We start from the raw sequence: 21,546 nt of genomic DNA on the forward strand, positions 1-21,546 counted from the left end.
CATCTTGTTAACTTCCTGGGATCCAATGCATTTTTCACACCAGCTCATCACGGATTTAGAAAAACATTTTCCTGTGAAACTCAGCTTGCAATCTTTGCGCACAAATTGCATCGTATTCTCGATCGTTCGTCATTTGCAGATTGCATTTCATTAGGCTTCGCTAAAGCATTTGGTAAGGTCTGTCATAAACTTTTACTTTATAAACTAAGTCAGCTGAACGTTGACCCTAGCATCTTGAAGTGGATTGAATGCTTCCTATCCAATCGCTCTCAATTTGTAACCGCAAATGGCCATAACTCCCCACTTCGAAGTGTAACTTCCGGTGTACCACAAGGTTCAGTACTCGCGCCTATTTTGTTTCTCATTTATATTAACGACCTCCCTTCCTCACTATCATCTAACATTCACTGATTTGCTAATGATTCTATTATCTTTCGTGAAATAACTAATGCAGAGGATCCTAACCACCTTCAGTCTGATCTAATTAGTGTAGCCAACTGGTGCAAACATTGGCTAATGGAACTAAACGTTGGAAAATGTAAAGTGATGCGTGTATCCCGAATAACTACCGCATTCATACATATTACCTAAATACTGTTCCCTTGGAATTAGTTCACTCTTATATTTTACCTAGGTGTGCATCTCTCTGCTAATTTATCTTGGAATCTTCATACCGACTACGTAATTCGCAGTGCTAACCGCATGCTTGGCTACCTAAGCCGTAACTTTTCAACCGCCCCTTCATCCCTAAAAATGCTTCTTTATACTACCCATATACGTCCGAAACTTGAATATGCATGTGCTTTTCGGGATCCTGCCATTGCCAAACTGATTAATTAATTAGAACTCGTGCAAAAGAATTCAGTTCACTTCATCTTGCGTAATTACAACACAACTGCAAGTTTATCCGCCATCAAAACCAACCTTGCACTTACCCCACTTTCTTCTCGTCGTAAAATCGCACGTTTAGTTCTTCTTCATAAATTTTACCATCATTCAACACTCCGCAATAATTTCATTTTTCAGCCACAATGCATATCGCCTCGAATCGACCACCGTTACAAAGTTGGTCTTGAATCATGTCACACTAAAACTTTTTTGCACTAATGTATTCTTCGGTCATCCACGGAATGGAACCATCTTCCTGCATGATGAAGTCGTATCTATTTACCATAACCAAAGATTTCGAGCAGCTCTAGCTAACACTGTGTAATTGAAGCATTTTTTGTTGTTTACTGTATGGTTGTAACCTAAGTGGATTTGTATTTACCGCTTTACTATCTTAGTTTGCTACCAATTTATTATGACGTTGTAAACCCTAGCTGAAGCTGTATAATCGGAAACCTTTGTACTTAAGCGTTCCAACTGCTTATAGTTGTCTCTTTTTCTCATTTGCTGTAACCCACTCCCCTCTTTAAAGAGACACTAAAGGCAAATATTAAGTCAAGCTAAAGTGATAGATTAATGCTTGAGAATCTCTAAGGCGTCAAGATTATCGTGAACAGGGCCTTAATAATTGAGAAACTGAGGTAGATGCAGGACATTAGAGACTCCCCTGGCCCGATGACGAAAGCACTCCTCAATTAAATTCTGTCACTAGTACTCAACTACTCGTTGCAAAAAAACATCCTCGTATCATATTACAATATGAAATAAAATGCTACTTGTCGAGTTCTATTTCATGTTTAGAAAAAAAAAAACTAATTGAAGTTACCGTTGACAACGACGCGAGCGGTCGAAAGGTTTCCGTTTTCGCTCGACTCTGCGCCACCCACGCTTTCGCGTTTCAATACTGTCCTGATCGCGTAGTGCTGCGCTGGTTTTGCTGGCTCGCGAAACTCGCACAAACTGCCAAGTAGCAGAGAATTCAACTTCCATGTGATGTCGCACTTGACCAAACTCTACCCACTTTTTGGTCAAGTCTACCCACTTGACCAAAAAGCAGCTGCAGCGGCGGATCCACCACTCTGTCTTGGCTTGGTGCCTCCGTCTTTCGGGAGCCGTTTTGCTCACTGACGGCAGCAAAGGGCAGTGATGGCGTATGCAACTTCACCACTGCCCCGGTTGGGTGGCGGGAGATTTGAATTTCGAAAAAGCGTTCGGACCCTTCAGATACAATTTTCTCGTAAACTAAGTCCTTTCTTGGCAAGAAACAAGCGTTGCGAGGTTTCTGGAATGGCATTTAAACAGCCGGCGTTGTCTTATTATTTGCTTTTAGTGCCCATTTATTTCCTTTGGCCTTGAGGGTAATAATAAATAAAATAAACACAACTCTTATGTCAATGTTGCATAAATTGATTTTCATTCTGACCACTTTTGGTCACTTAAACTCTCCATCTTGTTTAGATTTCTCGTCCAGTGATTCTTGTGGGAATCATGAAATCCAAGATTTGACGGAATGCCGCTAGTCGGGAAGAGGCATGGTGTAAAAAAAAAAAAAAAAAGAACGCCGAAGTTCATTAAATGTTCTTTTTCTTTTGTTCTTGGTTGACGTTCTCTTTCTTTCTCTCTCTCTTTCCATCTTGTAGGAATTGTATGCTTCACAAGAAATATTGAACATAGATAAAAACGCCACAACTCATTACGGGAGTTTCAGTGTGTGCAACTCTAATTACATAATTTCATCAAGTTCTTGCCGAAGATAAACATAGTTATTCCGAATACGCAAATGTCCACGCTGATGTTACGCCTCTTTGCTGCATCTTTGCTGCTTTGGGCTGCATCAAAAAGGGTAATCGCATAGTTTGTCGCTACACTTCACACCGTCATGACTGTGAATTAATAAGACCGAATAACCATACGCTTCGACTCATTGAATAGGCGAGCCTTCGACATGCTGCGGTAAACCGCACTGGGGATTTTCAAATTTATTTTTGCCTATCTTTTGTGATAAATATCTCACTTCAGCCATAAAATTTGAACTGGAAAGGATTAGGTACACTTTTGAAATGTACCTAATAACTTTTGAAGTGAAGCTTTGTAATAAGCTTCAACGAACTTCCGTAAAATGGACTCGCAATAAAATCAAGAGAAAGCTTGGTTGATCACGAAGTCAAAGGGCTGCTGACCACATCATAACTCTCTATCTCGATGGCAACATCTGAATATTGATCACCAATGGCCCAGTGAGAACACATAGAAATGGTGTAACTGTGTAGTATAACTTGTGCACCTCATATCATATCATTATCATCATCGTCTGCAGCAGCAGCCTATTTTAATATCCACTGCAGGACGAAGGCCTTTCCCTGCGATCCCCAATTACCCCTGTCTTGCGCTAGCTGATTCCAATTCGCGCACACAAATTGCCTAATTTCACCACCTCATCTAGTTTTCTACCGTCCTTGACTGCGCTTCCCTTCCTTTGGCACTCATTCTGTAACTCTAATGGTCCACCGGTTACCCAGATTACGCATTACATTTTTTTCTACATTTTTTTCTACATTCTCCAGCTCCATTTTTTCCTCTTAATGTCAACTAGAATGTCGGCTATCCCTGTTTGCTCTCTGATCCACTCCGCTCTCTTCCTTTCTCTTAACGTTGCATCTAACATTTTTTGTTCCATCGCTTTGTGCGGTTTTTAACTTGTTCTCGAGCTTCTTTGTTAACTTCCAAGTTTCTGCACGATGTGTTAGCCGTGGTAGAATGCAATGATTGTACACTTTTCTTTTCAACTGCAGTGGTAAGCTCTGAGGCAGGATTTTGTAATGACTGCCGTATGCATTCCAACCCATTTGTACATTTGTACATAGCTCGGCACACTCACTCATGACACACTCATTTGAAATGCGTGAGTATGAACTAGAGTGAGTGCCGATGAGTGTGAGTGAACATGAGTATGAACATCAGTGAGTGCCATTGAGTGTGAATGGACGTGAGTATGAACGCGAGTGAGTACTTGTGACTGTGAGTAGCCGTGAGCATGAGCGAGTGCCGGCGGGTGTGAGTAGACGTGATTATATATGAACGTGAAAAAATGTGTAGCCTGAAAGAAAAATTGAGCAGAAACAAGACTGCTTACGTGTGGGAATGCGAAATCAGTACATTCCTTTGGTGAAACATTTTTTTCCGCGCGTTCCTTCTCCGCACAAGCTCTTGCCTGCGTTTTAACTGCACGTCGGTGGATGGATGTTATGGACGGGTGTTACGAGCGGCCCCTTTGGAACGGGGCGTTGGGTTGCGCCACCAAGGCCTTGTTATTTTATTGCCTAATGCCCCACCTATGTTAAAAAATTGAAAAGAAAAAAAAAACGATCAATTCCCATATCCAAAGTTTCTGAACCCCTATTGCGAACTTTGTTTTTGACCGCCTCCGTTTGTCGTTTCCCTGCTTTTTCCCGTAAGGTCAAATGAGAACGCGCCAACAACGCGTTTGCTTGCCCGCGAAGAGTCCATAACTCGAAGGACCGCTCAGCGGCGTTCAATTGGAAATTATTACGTTTTATTTTATACACTGATTTTATAAACTCGACGATGTCGTATTGCAGCAACCGCGCTTCGTGTGAAAGAACCGTGCGCGCGGACCGTGGCGAAGTGAGCGGCCGCGGCTCTATAGGCATCGGCCTCGCAGTGCGTCAGCATCTTCGGCGGTGGCACACGGCAAGGAAGCGCCGTTCGTCTCTGATAAGCGATAAGCTCGACGTATAGTTGAGAGCGCTGCAATACGATAGCGCACGAGCGCAGTCACGTGGTTTTATTTCATATTTCGCGGGCTTTGTACAAAAGCCGAAAAAAAAAATAGACACAACGCAGCTTGTACATCGCGACAAAAAATTGCATCGGTCGTTTCTGAACCCGCTCTACAACGTAACCAAACGTACTTGCCCCTAGAGTGAATATTAAACATTTGGATTAATTGATATTAACTAATTAGGCGGAATATCAGAAGCGTCCTTACAGGACTGCCAAACATGTGGACACACCTGTATCTTGGAGCAAACATAAGTCTTGTGATGTAGCCTACTGCAATGCCCTGCGTCAAGCCAAGCAAAAGCATTTCTCTTGAGGTCTGCAATCACTACTTCAAAACAACCCCAAAAAATTTTGGAAAGCGATCTCTCCCGTTAAAGATTCCGACATTTCACAAATACTTGATAGTTCTGGCTTGCCGATTGCACGAGAGCTTTCAGCATCTATCTTTGACAATTACTTCACGGCCGTATTTACAAAGGAAGACCATTAGAAAATGCGTACACCCATTGAACTTGATTATCCATACATTGCCCATCAATATAACAACCACTGGTTTTGCTGAGCTGATCAACAACCTCAAAATGTCAACTTCTTCCGGCATGGACGGTGTAAACTCAAGAATCTTAAAATGTACAGTAGTACCCTCTAGCACAGTCCTTTCTTGCTTGTTTCAACAGTCCCTCTCAACAGGGGAAGTTCTGTATGACTGGAAGGTCGGTAGAGTTATACCTTTTATTAAGACTGGCGATAAAATCGCTGTTAACAATTACCACCTAATGTCAGTAACAAGCGTTCCCGGTAAGTTACTAGAACACATAACATTTTCAAACGTAGAAAATCACTTGGAAACTACCACTTTAAACATCAGCATGATTTTAGAAAAGGACTATCATGTGAAACGCAACTATTCGAATTGACTACGGATATTTTCCTAAACATGGATACGTGCCCGCAAACAGATTACATTTTCATAGACTTCGCTAAGGCTTTCGATCGCGTTGCTCATTGCCGTCTCATAGCTAAACTTTTATGCTTAAACATCGATTCCCTAACAGTATCTTGGATAAGAAATGTCTCGTCATTCCGTAAGCAATTCACCGTCGTCGATAACTTTATTTCCAGTATCAGCGATGTAACATCTGGTGTACCACAGGGAAGCGTACTCGGACCATTACTTTTTCTGATCTATATTAACTACCTGCTATCCGAAATAACGTCATCCATTCGCTTGTTCGCAGACGATTGTGTGATCTATCGTCAAATTAGCTCACCTTCCGATCACGTCGCTCTCCAATGAGATCTTGACCGTATTACTAACTGGTGCTCTTTTTGGCAAATGACCCTAAACACCGTTAAATGCAAACTAATAACATTCACCCGCAAAAAGACATTTGCCGCTTTCGATTACTCACTGGATAAGAACCCCGTCACACACACCAACTCATACAAGTACCTCGGCATTCTCCTTACACCTAACCTGCCATGGTCTGCGCACATAAAAAAAAAATAAATAACTGCTAAAGCCTCACGTACGCTCGGTTACCTTAAACGTAACCTGCGCGATGCTCCTGCTCACCAAAAAAATCGCCTATATCAGACATTCGTAAGGCCACAACCGGAATTCGTAGCCCCTATCTGGCCACCTCATCAAGCATACCTAATCGCGACTCTCGAGTCAGTCCAAAACCGCGCCGCCCGCTTCATTGTCAGAGATTATCACCGCGACTCTAGCGTGACTAGCATTAAGTCATCTTATCCCTCTCACCTTTTGAATCACGAAGAACCATAGCATTGCTTTGCCTGTTTCACAAAATAGTCCATAGTACGCGCCCGTCCACCTTGTCGCTCACTCGTCCATCTCGTACATCTCGGCGTCTGCATAATCATCTGAGTTTCCACCGTATCTTTGGCCGAACCAATGCTGGCCGAACCACGTGCCATTCAGCATTGGAATAACCTACCAAACGACATAGTTGACATTCTTGACCCTGTATTCTTCAAAGCACGCTTATGCATATTATTTACATAATTTATCACAACTAAACCATACTGCGCGCCTCAGTAAATACTTTTAGCGAAGTTCTATAGTTTTGTTCGCTTTTTTTGTTTGAATGTGTGTTTTGTATTGCGTTAACGTTGTTGGAGACTTGTTCTTTCCTCTTTACCAGCTACCATTTGTATAATGTCTTGGTACTCCTTTTTTTCTACTTCACACAGTCGTTTAGTTTCATTTATCGCGTTATTTATATTGTTAGATATTTATTCTTTGATGTTTACTCGCTAACAATGTATGATTTCTTAGTACTCCTTTCTTTTTGCTAATTCCCTGTATCCTCCCCTCACGCAATACTCCTTCGGGAGCCTGGTAGGTAACTGAATAAATAAGATATATTTTGAGGCGCGCCACATCACCGCAAACCATATGTCGTTGGGTTCATCCAGCTTCGGTTAACCAGTTTTTTTTAAATACTTGGTTCTAATTACGTGAAATACCCTGTATAATGCTTTCGCATTAATTACGGTGAGTAGGTATGAGTGAGCGTTCGCTTATACTGCCGACCTATGGTATCCGCTCACAAGCGGACCATGGCCCTCGCTCCACTGGCCCACTAAAACGTCCACCGATTAGTTTTGAAGTTATCAGTCGTACTGGCCACCACCCACGGCCCCTCTGAAACGGTACAGCCTTAGTTAAAATGCACAAGCTGCTCCGCGCTTTCACCTTGTATGCCGTTGGGATGTGTGATGCGGTTAGCGCAGCGCTTTGGGCACTCCACACCTCTGGATGGTGAGTACGAGATTTTTTGCATTCTCTAGGGTGTTAGAGCTTACGACATACCACGATTACTCCCATATACAGCTTGTAATCATGTCTATTTGATCACAGCGCACAAAAAATTGACAGAGGCCGAGAGCGTAGACACCACAAAGCGCCACTGTCGGTCCCTGTCATTTTTTTGTGTGCTGTGATCAAACAGGCGTGCCTAACCAACTAGCCCACCAGTTCGTCCTGAGCTTGTAATCAGCTTGGCGGTCGCAGGCAGCGTAACCCGTATATTTGTGACCAAGAGTGTACGTGTTTATCTGTCCCCAGCAATATTTTTGTAGTTTCTATACAGGCGTACATTTGTTTATGTTCTACGCTTGCTACTGTTGACGTATCTCAATATATCGCTAATGTGATCTGAGAGAAACTCTGCTTGTTTAAAACTAATTGACTGGCACGCTAACCACACTGTGTATTGATTTTCTTCCACCAAACTACGGGGAACCGTATTGGGGGAGCCCAAAACAAATGTCAACTTCGTATAGAAAGAGGCGGAGTTCCTTCCGCGATCGCGGAGCTTTACTCGTCTTTCTTACTACCATTCAATAAAGCTCAAGGTTTGGGGTTTCATCGCCTTCGAGGTAGACGGACGCGTTGACCCTGCTTCGTGACCATTTAGTTAGAAAATTATGGGGTTTTACGTGCCGAAACCACGATTTGATTATGATACACGCCGTAGTGGAAGAATTTGGACCACCAGGCGTTCTCTAACGTGCACCTAAATCTAAGCTCACGGGTGTTGTCGCATTTCGGCCCCATCGAAATGTGGCCGCCGTGGACGGGGTTCTTTTAGTTAGAAGAGGTTTCTCGCCGAGCATTTGTGAAATGCGCATCCATGGCCTCGTGTCTTCGAGGAGGCGCGTCGTAATCTCTGTCTGACGCTGAGCAGCAGACAATCAGCGGGCGCTTCCTTCTGCGAGCAGGAAATCCCCCGCCACCTTGCGCGATAGCTCGACCCGCCAGCACGTGCCGCTGTGACGTGAGCGAATGAATCCGGTTTGCCCATGCGTTCACCCGCCGTGAGAAGTCCAGTAAGAATGTAGTGTGTCAGTAAGAAGACCAATAGTCTTCGGCACGACTGCCACCGCAGAAAAGACGAGCAAATATTGCCGGAGTCGGCGCACGTGCACCGTGTTTTGACGGTCGGGGTGAGCGATGAATCGCATCATGGAGCGGCCGCGTTGCTCGCGCGCGGCGCAATAAAGGCGGTTCTTCGGAGAAGGCAGCGAATATCTCGGAGAAGGAGGCATCGTGCTGACGTTGGGACCAGTAAGGAGAGGGTCATTTCTACGGCGTGGCTGGTGCACGCCTCTTTCATTTCGAAGCGGTGCTACGGTATTACTGCCAAGCTGAGAAGGGCGTCGCGCTGCGGCTCGGCTATCGCCGTTTGACATGATTTCATCGCTAAGCTGTGAGTACCCAGATGCATGCTTTCTCCTTATCGGAACGACTGCACATGAATTCTTATTTAGCTGTGCGAGCATGTTCATGTGCACAGCACGGAGTTGGCAAGTGATATATGTTTCAGTAACAATGCTGACTCGCGCCCCCGATATTGCATTTGAGGGATTTCACCTAGTAGCGTAGTTAGGTGAGCGAAGGATGCTGCTTTTAAGGTAACGTTGAAGCAAATTGAACGGAAAAAATTAATAATTGATTGGTGGGTATTTAGAAAATGCGATTACGTTATACTATGTAGGTGCTGCGGTGAAGTTTGCGCAACAAAACGTAGATGGACGACGCAACAAGTGAACTTCTCAGAACGTATGAAAAAGAAGTGAGACTAGCTTGTGAAAGTAAAAGAGAGAGAGAGAGAAAGATTAGCCGCTGTGGTGGTTCAGTGACATAAATTTCATTGCACGTTCATTAAAGCTGCTCAACATCTAGCAATATACCAAATATGCATGCGGTATCCAGGCTACATAACATGTCTGCACGGGTGGCTAATGAATATCGTGCAACACCGTTCACAGCGGCTAAACTATTCGCGATCCTATGTACCGTGAAATTTATAACTTCCGTAAGAAAGGCTCAAAAGTGGGTATACATATATAGTTTTCAGCGACTCCCGCGTGGCACTCATAGTGCTTTGCAGCACGAGTTCTGGGGCTTTACTTGCGAAAACCACGCTATGATTATGAGACACGCCGTAGTGGGTGTGTCTCATAATCGTAGGGCTGTGACCACATGGGTTTCTCTAACATGCACCCATTTCATGGTACACAGGTGCTTTTGCATTTCTCCCCCATAGAAATGCGACCGCCGCGACCCAAATTTGATCTCTCCTGGGCTTAGAAGCACAACGCCAAAGCCACTACGCCACTACGGTGGGTTCTGCAGCGTGAAAATGAAAACAACTAATTCTATTATAATTGAGACTCTAAAAGAGCTCACAAAGGCAAACCAAGTTCAGCATGAAATAGTATTTCAGTGGATACCGGGACATTGTAATATTCCAAGCAACACGGTATAGCCGATGCAGCAGCATGACAAGTACATCGCAAAGATATGATTTTCCTCCAAATATCAGGTAGTAAACTTCGTTGTATTCAAAAAGCGACATCACCGAACGTATGTAGAAAAATGTGGTTTGGACAAAGTTCCGGGAGTTCTGATATATATTGTATTGATCCATTTATTGAATACAATGTTCCGTTACCGTTAGATAGAAACGAAATGAGAAACTTATATTCATCGATTACGGGTGGGCACTGCCTACACATAGACTTTTTACACACAATTGGCCCCACTGAAATACATCAGTGGAATTTTGGCTTTGTTGACGAAGACACATGTCACCTTTTTCCAAAATGCCTGCGTCATGACTCACCAAGACGCCGACTTCAATCTTCGCTAATGACATTTCACCGTAGACCACTCAATTTAAAGAAATTATTGGGGCCATGGCCAACAAGAGCCATACAGATGTGCAGTTTAATAGCTTTAAATATTTTGGAGGACATCGGCATTATAGGCCACTATATTAACGCATAAAAAACATTTTATTTATAAGAGCATTCCTTATTTTTAGTGTCACTATGTATATGAGGTATTATTGGGGCACTTATCGTTGCTTCACAGTTTATTTGTTATGCTGTTCGCATTATTGCTTTAAGAGTATCTTTGTGCTCGCCGTGGGGGCTTATGGATATATGGTGTTGCGCTTCTAAGCCCGAGGGCGCGGGATCAAATCCCGGCTGCCGAGGCCGCCTGTCGATGGGGGCGAAATGCAAACATGCCCGTGTCCCTTGCATTGATGGGGGCACGTTAAAGATCCCCTGGCGGTCAAATTAATTCGGAGCCCCCGCTATGGCGTGCCTCATAATCAAATCGCTGTTTTGGCACGTAAAACACCTGAATTCAAATTTTTCAAAGTGTCTTTGTAATGTCGTGTTATTGTTTTCACTTGTATGAGCTAACGCAACTTTGTTGAACTATGCTGTATAATGTTATATGCTGTCTGTTATAACTGTATATTGTATGTACTTCTAATTCAAGAGTCAAGAAGTAGCCGGCGCCATATTTGTGCACCTTACGTCTTAAAAAAAAAGAAAGCTTTTCACTGCAGAGCACGTGGTCGCGGGCTCGTTTCTTAACCGCAGCTGCTATGTTCCACCCGATGCGGTAGAAATTTGATGCCAAAATGCCCGTGTACGGAAATTTCGCTGGTGCTTTAAGAACTGGCGGTCAAGATTGATCTCGAAGCCGCCACAGGTTCTTAAAGCGTCGCTCATAGGCCGGGTGCAACGTTAGGCCATAAAATATTATAATTTAATGAAAACTAGACTAGCGTCTATGCTGCATTCGTGCTCCAGAAGCCATCACTACAGACATGCATATTTTGTCGTAACGCAATACGTTGTGCGCAGTTTACAGCCAAGGTGACTGATATATCCGTTCGACGCGCCTCGCTCCTCGTGGCGGTCCGACTGCCGGCTGCAAACTGAGCGATAAGGTCGGTTCGGTTTCTCTTACACGATCGCGCTGAGAAGCGAAGCTTTTATCTGCCGGCACGTGCCTCCACAGATGGGCGCCATGCATGCCATTTCATAGTCCGCATTTCATAAATCCGCTGAGCTCAAATAGTAACGCGCCTTTGCTCATGGCCAGGGTTTACTTCGTAGTTTGTGCTCAAAAATTTTTTTTTTCGCAAGAACAGGCTCCGACGGACCGATGGTAGCGAAAGCGCCGGCCGATGACAAATATTTCTGGAGGACAAATAACTCTGTAAAATACGGTCCATGACCTCTGGCGACCTCTAGATGACGAAGTCTAAGGCGGCGACATTTAAAAAAAAAGAACTTATTTAATTTATACACGGAGATGTTGGCGCCTTTTGAAGGCGTTGGTTGTACTCCTCTGATCTGGCGTGTTCATAATTCTAGCGGGCATATTATAGAGTATGTCGAATTTACAAATAGCCGCACAGCGAACCAGCTTATGTGCATACTGAAGTGAGGTGGGAGATATGCATTGTGAGATCGCATTGACGTGCTGTGTGTGAGAGAGGAAACTATCCCGTGACTGGAACTATATGGCACCTAGCATGAAGTGGTCCGGACTTTCGTTGCGACGATGGCGTCAAGTTCCGCGTTGTATAACCTTGCGCTCTCTATAGTTGGGCGGGAATGTACACACGCCTCATCGTTCGCCGGTGTTGTTCGTCCCCTTTCGTGCCTCGATATCCTCTTTCTTGATCCATAAGAGTACGAAGCCCGGTCAGTAACAATTATCAATTCGTTTCCACTACCTTATTTTGTATAATATGAGAAAGTCTTCGCAGAAACACATGGTACGAGTGGTCCAGAAACGGAGATCTAAAGCCACCTCGCGGTGTTGCTGTTTTCCAATTCGCTTCTAAACACCACTCGCTTTGCGCTTTGATTAGGCTGTTGGTGACGGCGACCGTGATTGCGATGCAACGGAGCACAAGACAATCTGAGAAAGCGGCAAATTAAATATAAATAAATTAAGTAAGCAAGTGTTTCGTCAGTAACTCACACTGCTGTGAGCTAAATATACACCGCCAGTCATCTTGTTTCGATTCAGGTGTAGCTTACATGGGTTATGAAGGGGGCTCGCGAGATGAAGAAATGCCAGTTTCCTTAGTTTTGGTGCACTTCAAAGACCTCTGGCTGGTCAAAACTAACCTAAAGCCTCCCATAATTGCAACACGGGTAGCCCGCAGCGTCTTATTACAAATTTTCTAACGTTAAGAGGAATACGAAGAAGTGGCTCTTGTGCGGAACCCCGTTTTCCACTGCTCTCATTTTACGAGTATTTTTGCGTGCTTTCGGGAGACGCCGCTTCCGAGACCTTCGGCGATGGAAGCGGAGTCCGCTAGACGTCCGGAGGAGACAGACGTCACAGCGTCAAGCACTCCGAGGAAGCGCAACCACCTCATGAGCGACACAGGCAGCGAGGACACCATGCTGTACTACTCTGCTTCAGACGAGGTTCTATCGGATGACGGTGATTACTTGACAGTTGTGAGGCAAAACGGAAAGAGGATAATCGTCACTGCTTCCTCGTCTTCAACAAGGACGACGGCGATGGCAAAGATCGATGACACGGCTCATACCATCCTCTTCTTGCCCGAGACGCCAACCGACGACCGGAATCGGCTAAACAGGCAATCCATATATGTCACATTGGAGGCTCTTGTTCCGAATGAGATTACAGATGTGAGAATTAACACCTGCAAGAACATTACCGCGGTCGATGTCAAGGACAGAGCAGCACTGGATATCTTGAGAATAGTCAAAGTGCTGGGCAAGATTAATGTTCGCACCATAATACCACAGGGCAGCGATACTTCATCAGGTGGGTTTTATGATGTGGATGACTCAATCACCGACAACGATCTGCCTATTTTAGTTGAACCCGCCACAGCAGGTGTCACTATTATTGAAATCCGTCGCCTAGGAGAATCACGATGTGTGAGGATAACCTTCAGGGGAGGAAGCTTGCCGTCACACGTGAAGGTTTGATTTTTTCGTTAGCCTGTGCGACCATTCATTCCAAGACCACTTCAGTGCCGTAATTGTCTGAAGATAGGGCATGTCAGCGGCATATGTAAAAATTCGACCGTGCGCCCGAAATGCTCTGAGCAGCACAGCGCTGATGTTTGCCGGGTGACTGATTTTAAGTGTGCGAATTACTCTGGTCCTCATGAAGCATCGTCGAAAGACTGTCCGAGACACAAGACACAGCTGAAAGTCCTAAAACAAATGGTGAGTGACAACTCAACGCACAGAGAGGCCGCCGCCAAAGTGCGACGGCGTCGTGCCCGCCGCAGACGATCTTCGTCTACTAGAAATACTGAGACCGTCGTAAGAAAGTCGCTACTTCCAACAGCTGGTGCTCCCAAGACGCTCACCCACACTAGCAACACACATTGGTGACGCATTGAATACGTCTTCTGCAAACGCCTGGCCTGCACTTCCGATATTAAGTCCTCCAGCAGAACGAAGACTGACGGTGGACTACCAAAGCACCAATGATGGCACAGATCGCGTGCGAGGACAAGACCCCCAAGTAATCGCTATAATCAAGTCTCTAATGAAAGATATTCGCGTATTGATAAATGACATGCAGACGTCATCTGCTCAGGGTGCACTGCAAGTGCTGGACGGTCTAGATCCGGTTCTTGCGAGCCTCGAATAGCAAGCACAATGGCTTTACCACGTCAGCCGTTTTTCAGACAAGTCAAGGAAGCGTCTATTATTCAATAAAATGCCCGTGGTCTGAAATTACGTATTGCTGATTTTCGCCATTACGTTTTGACCAATCGATTCTCCATTATTGTCGTATGTGAACCGAGCCTACAGAAACCCGTCCGGATCTCAGGCTATGAACCTTATGTGTTATGGACTTGTAATGAAATTAGCAAGGTGATCATATACATACGGTGTGAACTGACTTACAATGTTCATCCAGTGCTGCCACATGACAGTAATCAGTATGTCTGTTTGACCGTGAAAAAGCGCAAACTTTCATTTACTCTAGTGGTCGCTTACCTTTCTCCATCAAGTCGTTTCGACAGACAGAGACTGAGTGGCATTATAGATGCGACTCCTGGTCCATGAATTGTTGTTGGGGACTTTAACGCACGTCATTCATTTCGAGGAAGCGTCAAGGTAAATTCCAAAGGAAGAAACCTCGTTTCCTTTGCCTGTGACCGTGAGCTTTGCTGTCTAAACGATGGCAGTCCCACGTTTCTGCGCGGCCGAGTAGTTGTTTAGACTTGGCTTTTGTCTCGCGATGCCTTGCTCGCCGCGTCCTTTGGTTCGCAGATACAGAAACCCACAGAAGCGACCACGTTACTACCGACCTGAAGATTAAAGGCCTAACGAAATCCGTCCCATCCAGTTTTAAACAAACAATAGATTGGCACATGTTTAAATCACTTATGAAATATGAATGCCACGAAGGCTTTTCGTCCTCACTAGAAATTCAGATAGCAAAGGCTATGCAGGATGCTATGCGTTCATTTCGGCCATTAGAGAAGTACAGTCGCGATCTTTTTGGCGGTGAACACGGGAGCACGTGGCTTTCCGTACTGCCAGCGCAGTTTAGCGGCAGCGCCGAGAAGCAGCGCGCATGCGCAGTGCGTCTTGCATCCGAGAATTCTAAGTTCGCGCGCATATTGCGTCACGCAAGCACTCGCGTGTCGTCTGCTACACGCGTACCGTAACAAGGAGGTGTAGGCTTCAAGAGAGGTAACAATCTTGAATTTTACGTTCCACGCGATGTATAAGTTAACCTGAAACTATGCTAATATTTGCTGACGTTCTGAAAATCATTGTTAGTCTGTGGCTAGTCTATTGCCAGGCATGCGTATAATTACATCCCTCTTCACCCGGCAATGTTTCTTGGCCAAGAACCGCTATTTAACACCAAAGCAGTCCGCGGTTTCTTATATGAGGTTATCTTACATGTTACAAGTCCATTAAATTCGTAGAGCATCCTCGTTCCAGAGGATGCCGCTGCCATAACTGTTTTGCATAGCACATGCCTCCAGGCCCTTGTGTTTCAAGGGCTCTATGGAGGCAGTAGTGCTCTAGCATATCTTATAACCTGATATATTTTTACACATCGTATCATTCTTTTTAAATGCATCTTAATGTTCATAGTACACGTCATACGTCATCGCCCCAATCTTATTATACAGATTTTACGCACTTTAGAGCGACTATATTTAAGGCCCCTTTACAGCCACGTCACACCAACTTCATAGAACTCACAATTACACTGCGAACTCATAACCACGGACATGGCGCTCTTTGGCCATACTTGGCCCTTGCGCCATTAAACATCAAACATTCATTCATTCATTATTCACCGACCTATGATCACTACATTTTAACCTACCTAACACGTTACATCCTGCACTATGCTGGAATCGGCAGAAAGTATGAAATCTATTTCATTTCTTTTGTCACCATTAGGGCTTTTCCAGGTCTACTTTCTGTTACTACGCTTCCTGAAGAAGGTGTTCATTATTGGCAGCTTATTCCTTTCCGCGAATTCTACCAGTATCTCTCCTCTAGCGTTCCTAGAAACGACGCCGTAGTTGCCAATTGCTTGTTCACCAGCCTGCTTTTTTCCCACTTTTTCACGAAACATCCACTCATAATTGTCACCAGGTGGTCGCACAAGCGGATCAATGCCACTCTTGCGGGGAGCTTTGTGTTGCGGACCGTCGTGTGTCCCTGCAGTTGTAAAATTTTGGGAACTATTATAGGAACTTCAAGGATTACTGTCTGTATTAAGTGGTGCGCGACGAAGTACGCCAGTGGAGTGCGAAAGTCGTGAGCCGCTCTCTGCTTCCTGTTGCTCCCGTTCCGTGCCCAAAATCCGGCACCCTTGCAGGGTAGCAAACGTATTTCTGGCTGACTTCTTTTACTCCATTAATTTTCTCTTAATCTTTAGACGATGCAGCATCAACTGAGCAGGGTCAAAATCTTCATGTGCGCTTAAATGAGACGGATTGTGTTTATAAATAACCTATACTTATTAGTTATATTGGTAATTGTGCTTATAACAAAAGTTTCACTGCCGCAAACAAAGCTATTACTGTCGTCGGGGGATTCATTCACGTCAGGTCTCGAACAAACAGCTAAATCTGTTTTCTTCTTTCTATATCTCTGAGCCATTTTCTACTGCGCTTTCCTGTTTGTCTGTTTGCTGCTGTGAATTTGATGGCTGCTTGTGAGATTGAACTATTTCAGATGTCCACCTTTGTTGGTTTGTTTTCTCTTGCAGGCGCTGGAGTCTTTTCGGCATTGGTTGCTATCACTTACTCAGTTGACATCAAGGGTTTCTGCCATAATGAGGCGCACGATTGCGTTTGCGGTTCCACTGGGACAACAGTGAAAGTCAAAGTAGACGGGTGAGTTGCAGTGATAAGTAATAAAAACAATATGCTGTAACATGTGCATTGAGCTTCACCAAGCGAAATGCGAGATAAGAACAATATTGTTTCCGCATACTATCGGCACGTTATCCTCGTCTGATTATAATTAGAGGCGTTAATACCGAAATCATGTGAGCGTATATTCGACTTGTTTCTCCTATTTTATATCATAGTTTTAGGAAAATGCAGTGGTATCAGATAGAATATATTGCTCGTTGCACTAGAATGAGAGAAGTAGAGGAGTATGAACCAACAAGCAAGCAGTTTGCACCAACTTGTGAAAAAAAAAGAAAGAAAAATTCAGGACTCAAGGAAAGAAAATTGGGGTGAATTAACGGTATATGCTCGTATGCGTAGTATTTTATATATGTTAATGTGTAGGCTGCAGTATCGTGGATTGCTGAGGTTGCTGGAAATGTCTTTACGTAATGCAGCTCAATAAAGTTAGGTGACCTTTCGCCAATATAATATCATTGGGAGCGGGACAGTTCAAGGATTAGCCAGTTTCCGTATCCAACTTTGGTGTGGGCAGTCACAATGAACCAACTAATATTTAATATGTAACGCGGTTTAATAACCAAGACCGAACGATACATGGGCAGGTATGCTGATCGAGCGTCAGACGCCAAGCGCGCGAGCTTAATCCTCGGGCGAGGCGTTGACGATGCGCCCGAAGCACACGCCTGCCTTCTTGGCTACAACTTCCCCCTGGAGAAGTGAGCGCCATCCTGGCGACTCAAGGGGATGAGAGGACCACCGGATCGCAGTAGGGTTTGAGTCGCTGCACAGGCAGCGTCTCGCGCGCCTTAAGTCAGCGGACGGTGTGAGCGGCTTGACGAGGCAAATTGACCGTTTGTTGCACGACGCGGTGAGACCGTGCTACTTGGCGAGGAGTGCAGAGGAAACATCGGGAATGGTCGAAGGTATTCAGAACTCTACTTAAGAGTCCGGGTGATAGGCACATGTGGGTCGGTGGTCATCGTGACGGAACTTTTGCTGCTATTGGTCTTCAGTCATAAGAGGGCGGGCGACCTGGCGGCATTCCTCGGCGTACTTGGAAGCTCCAGACTGCGGCGTGCACTCGGATTGGTCAGGTCGGTAAGGGGGAATCTCGTCGTGTATACAGGAAGGTTCACGGCCATATACGGGGTGGGGGGGAATGGGGAAAAGCCCGTCGCTGTGAGGCGGTATTGTAGGCCTAGGCCACATATATGGTAAAACGAGGTCCCAGTTGGTGTGGTCGGACGCAATGTGCATGCATAGCATGCCGCCCAAAGTGCGTTGAATCGCTCAATCATGCCGTTAACGGGTGATAGGCAGTAGTGGAGGACACTTGCCATGGGCACTTTCCAATAGCCGGAGCGTAAGTCGAGTGAGGAAAAGTACTCCGCGCTTTGTAAAGAAACGAGAGCGTCGTCGATGCGCGGCAAAGGGTACGTTTCTTAATAAGACGGTGGTAGACCACAAAACGGATGGATTCATCTTCTTTTTCTTTACGAGTACTACAAGGAACGCGCAGGGACCGTTAGAAGGTTGAACAACTTCACGCTGAAGCATATCGCTGACTTGGTCTTCAATAACACGGCGCTCTGTCGGTGATAAGCGATAATCTCGCTGACGCAGCGTAGCGTGGATGCCCGTATCCATCTTGTGATACACCGTCGATGTGCAACCCAAAGTTCCTTGAATCATAATAAAATAAACACTCTATGGTGGTGTTTTCTCCACATTTACGGGTATTACAACGAATGCCTTAGATAGCCTGACACTCTGATATGATGCTTGTTTGCTTAAGGCTCACGAGTAAATGGAGTACTCTCACATACTAATAACCTTGCTTGCAGGTGCAGCTACGTCCGCCGCTTCGAATTTCGCTGCCGACCTTGCGACAGGGACTCTTTCAACAAGGTCTGCCCAAACTATGGCTATTGTCAGACGTGTGTGGAAGGTCTAAATGCATGCGAAACCTGCCCGCCCGGAAAGTACGGTGTCTGGTGCACCTCTGGTGAGTTGTCAGTGAACGCGTGGCCGCAACGGACAAGTTTCCGGGGCTGCACATTAACCAGCTGTTGGATTGCATCCACGTTGGTTGCATGCATCATAGTTATGTGTTCTTCGATTCGGATTTTATATATCTTCCTTTTAATTCGGGGACTAAAAATTGAGTGTTGTTGTTAAAGAGAAAAACCGATAGGAAATTGGAGTTTTTTTGTCTCTGGCAGTCTGAAATTCGGGATTTTCCGGGTGGCTTTCACAAACGATTAACACACGCAATCGCCCATTTTTGGACACAAACCTATTTAACGAAGCGAAATCACGCACGGGAACACGTAGTGACAAAGAGAGATGCTGAAAAGGCATGTGACGAAGTCATTTATGTAAGTCCTCGTTGCCTTATTTATGCTTTTAAGAGAAGCCACGTAAACAACAACAACAACAACAAAGATGCAGACGTGTTTGGCGATGTCTTGTTTACTTTGATCTCTGCACTTTAATTAACAACAAAAGAAGAATAGTAGTGCACACGGGCATGCTTCGCAAGAGGAGAGATGCTTTTTCTTGTCTTACAAGCCCTTGTTGACGTACATTATCATACGCATTTTGAGCACTGCTGTGTCTATTCTATATTTGTCGGGCTTTTCGTTCTTGTCTGCTCTCGCCCTGCTTTACTGCTTCGCGCCACACGCTCTTGCAGCAAAATTTGTAAAATAAGAAAGCTAGTCTGCCATCTTTCTTTGAACGTAACATAGTTGGCCAAGTCTCTTTTCAAGGTCGCCGCTACCATCCGACATGCAGAGCAACGTCACTGCTGCGTTCGCTTCCAAACGCATTACTACTGTGGGCCATGTAAAGGCGATGGGCGATGGGCCATGTAAACGCGGCTACTAAAAAAGTTCATTCACTTAAAGCCAGAAGGCGCTGAATGTATTATATGTGTGGATTTTTGCTTGAGTGGTTAACGAAAAGGAAGCACTTATCCTATTAATACATATAATCGCTATATTTGCTCGAGGTAGGCAGTGTTCATTAGTTTTGCAACAACTGCATTTATTATTATGCTTTACAAAAGGGCAAACTTCGGGGATAAATTGGGTTTAGCGAGATTATGATAAAACTTTTTCGGGATGCGAAAATCAGGAATCGTCAGGATATACGCGAAAGGACCCCAAAGTTAGGAGTTTCGAAGCCAAGTCACATCTTGCAAATCATGGCTGGAACTCACATTTAGTACATTCGCGAATAGTAAAACTCAATTACGAAGCTGAAAGGACCGGTCGCGGTTGTATTCCTGTGCTTTATTAAAAAAGAAAACAGCAGTGGTCTTTACAGTTCCATGACATTATAAAAACGCGCACCCGAGGGAAGCAACGGCCGCAGCGTATTAAAAAATATTTTTTTAAAACCGCGATCTGATTATGATGAATGTCGTAGGGGGAGGCTCCGGATTAATTTTGACCACCTGGGCTTATGTAACGTGCACCCAATGCACGGTACACTGGCGTTCTTGCATTTCGTCCACATCGAAGTGCGGCCGCCGCTGCCGGGATTTGTTCCCGCGACCTCGTGATTAGCAGCGCTACGCCCTAGCCACTACGCCACCGCGATGGATGTGCTGTATTAAAAACTGCATTTCAGTGTGAATGCTCTGCGTAGATTTCAGATCCACGCCAGAGCATGGCTGGAGAGGAGAGGAAGTGCTTAAACTGAGTGCACCACGACAACGATAGAATATGAAGATTTAGCTCAAAGCCATCGTGATATGTCAATGCGCCACTTCTCATCCTTATGACCTATGCGCTGATGCCGGAGCGTGGCTCCGAAGATACACACCCGCCTGCCCCGCCCCTTTCTCCCACCGTGAACCCCCTCCGACTCCGAAACAATATTCCTGGCTACGCAACTGCGCTTATGTGAGCACAAATGAAAAAAGCGACAACATTACTTAATAATCGCGGTTCATCTAGACTTAAAGCAAGTTTGTAGCAGCTGTGCGACTAAGGCTTACCACACCCGTTGACAAAGCTTTATGCCGTTCATGGCTTTTTGACCTGTGCATTGAAAACAATCAGTTACTTCTCCATCAGCTACAACCCGAAACATCCACTCTTTTGACAGCAGCACTTTTCTCAAAATGATTATAATAGGTACGGTCTACGGTACTCCATGGTCAACACAGAGCGTGAAACATCCGTCCCAAAGCAGTGGTACTTTAGCTTACCGACTGTCTGCCCGCCCCCTCCCCCATTTGCAGAATGGACTCAACTGGAGATACTTAGTTTGTGTGCTTGAATCGCTCTCGCGTCGATTTGGGAGACGCGGCTGTAATATTAAGCAGTGGATGAGGGCTCGATTAGATTTAACTGACGTGTGCTGAAGTCCTCATGACAATACGGGAAGGTTTTTGATAGAACAAGCAGAAAACATTGAGTTCTCGTGCTCAAGACAACGAAAAAAAAAAGAAAATGAAGCAATGAAAAGAAAGGCTGCAGACGCGTGATGGCGTTTGCATTGTCACTTGTCATCTGTTTCTTGCATGGGGCCTGTTTGAATTTATTACATAGTCGTGGTGAGTAACTGCGCCTCCAAAGCGGAGTTTCTAGTCCAGGGC

The 21,546-nt window shown here is 45.0% G+C and overlaps 1 protein-coding gene across 2 annotated transcripts in view; it reads left to right on the forward strand.

Moving 5' to 3' along the window:
- The first annotated feature begins 8,470 nt into the window (after positions 1–8,470).
- Positions 8,471–21,546, forward strand: part of LOC142590439 (clotting factor C-like) — a 54,421-nt gene continuing 41,345 nt past the window's right edge. The window contains exons 1-3 of one of the 2 annotated variants that reach the window (XM_075702548.1): positions 8,471–8,930; positions 16,787–16,913; positions 18,782–18,942. In XM_075702548.1, the coding sequence (XP_075558663.1) occupies positions 8,912–8,930; positions 16,787–16,913; positions 18,782–18,942 (307 nt within the window). In that variant the 5' untranslated portion in view covers positions 8,471–8,911. Of the gene's footprint in view, positions 8,931–16,786; positions 16,914–18,781; positions 18,943–21,546 lie in introns of those variants that run through there. The other variant, XM_075702560.1, reaches the window with a different exon arrangement.

This window comes from Dermacentor variabilis, chromosome 1 (assembly GCF_050947875.1).
Source record: "Dermacentor variabilis isolate Ectoservices chromosome 1, ASM5094787v1, whole genome shotgun sequence".
NCBI lineage: Eukaryota > Metazoa > Arthropoda > Arachnida > Ixodida > Ixodidae > Dermacentor > Dermacentor variabilis.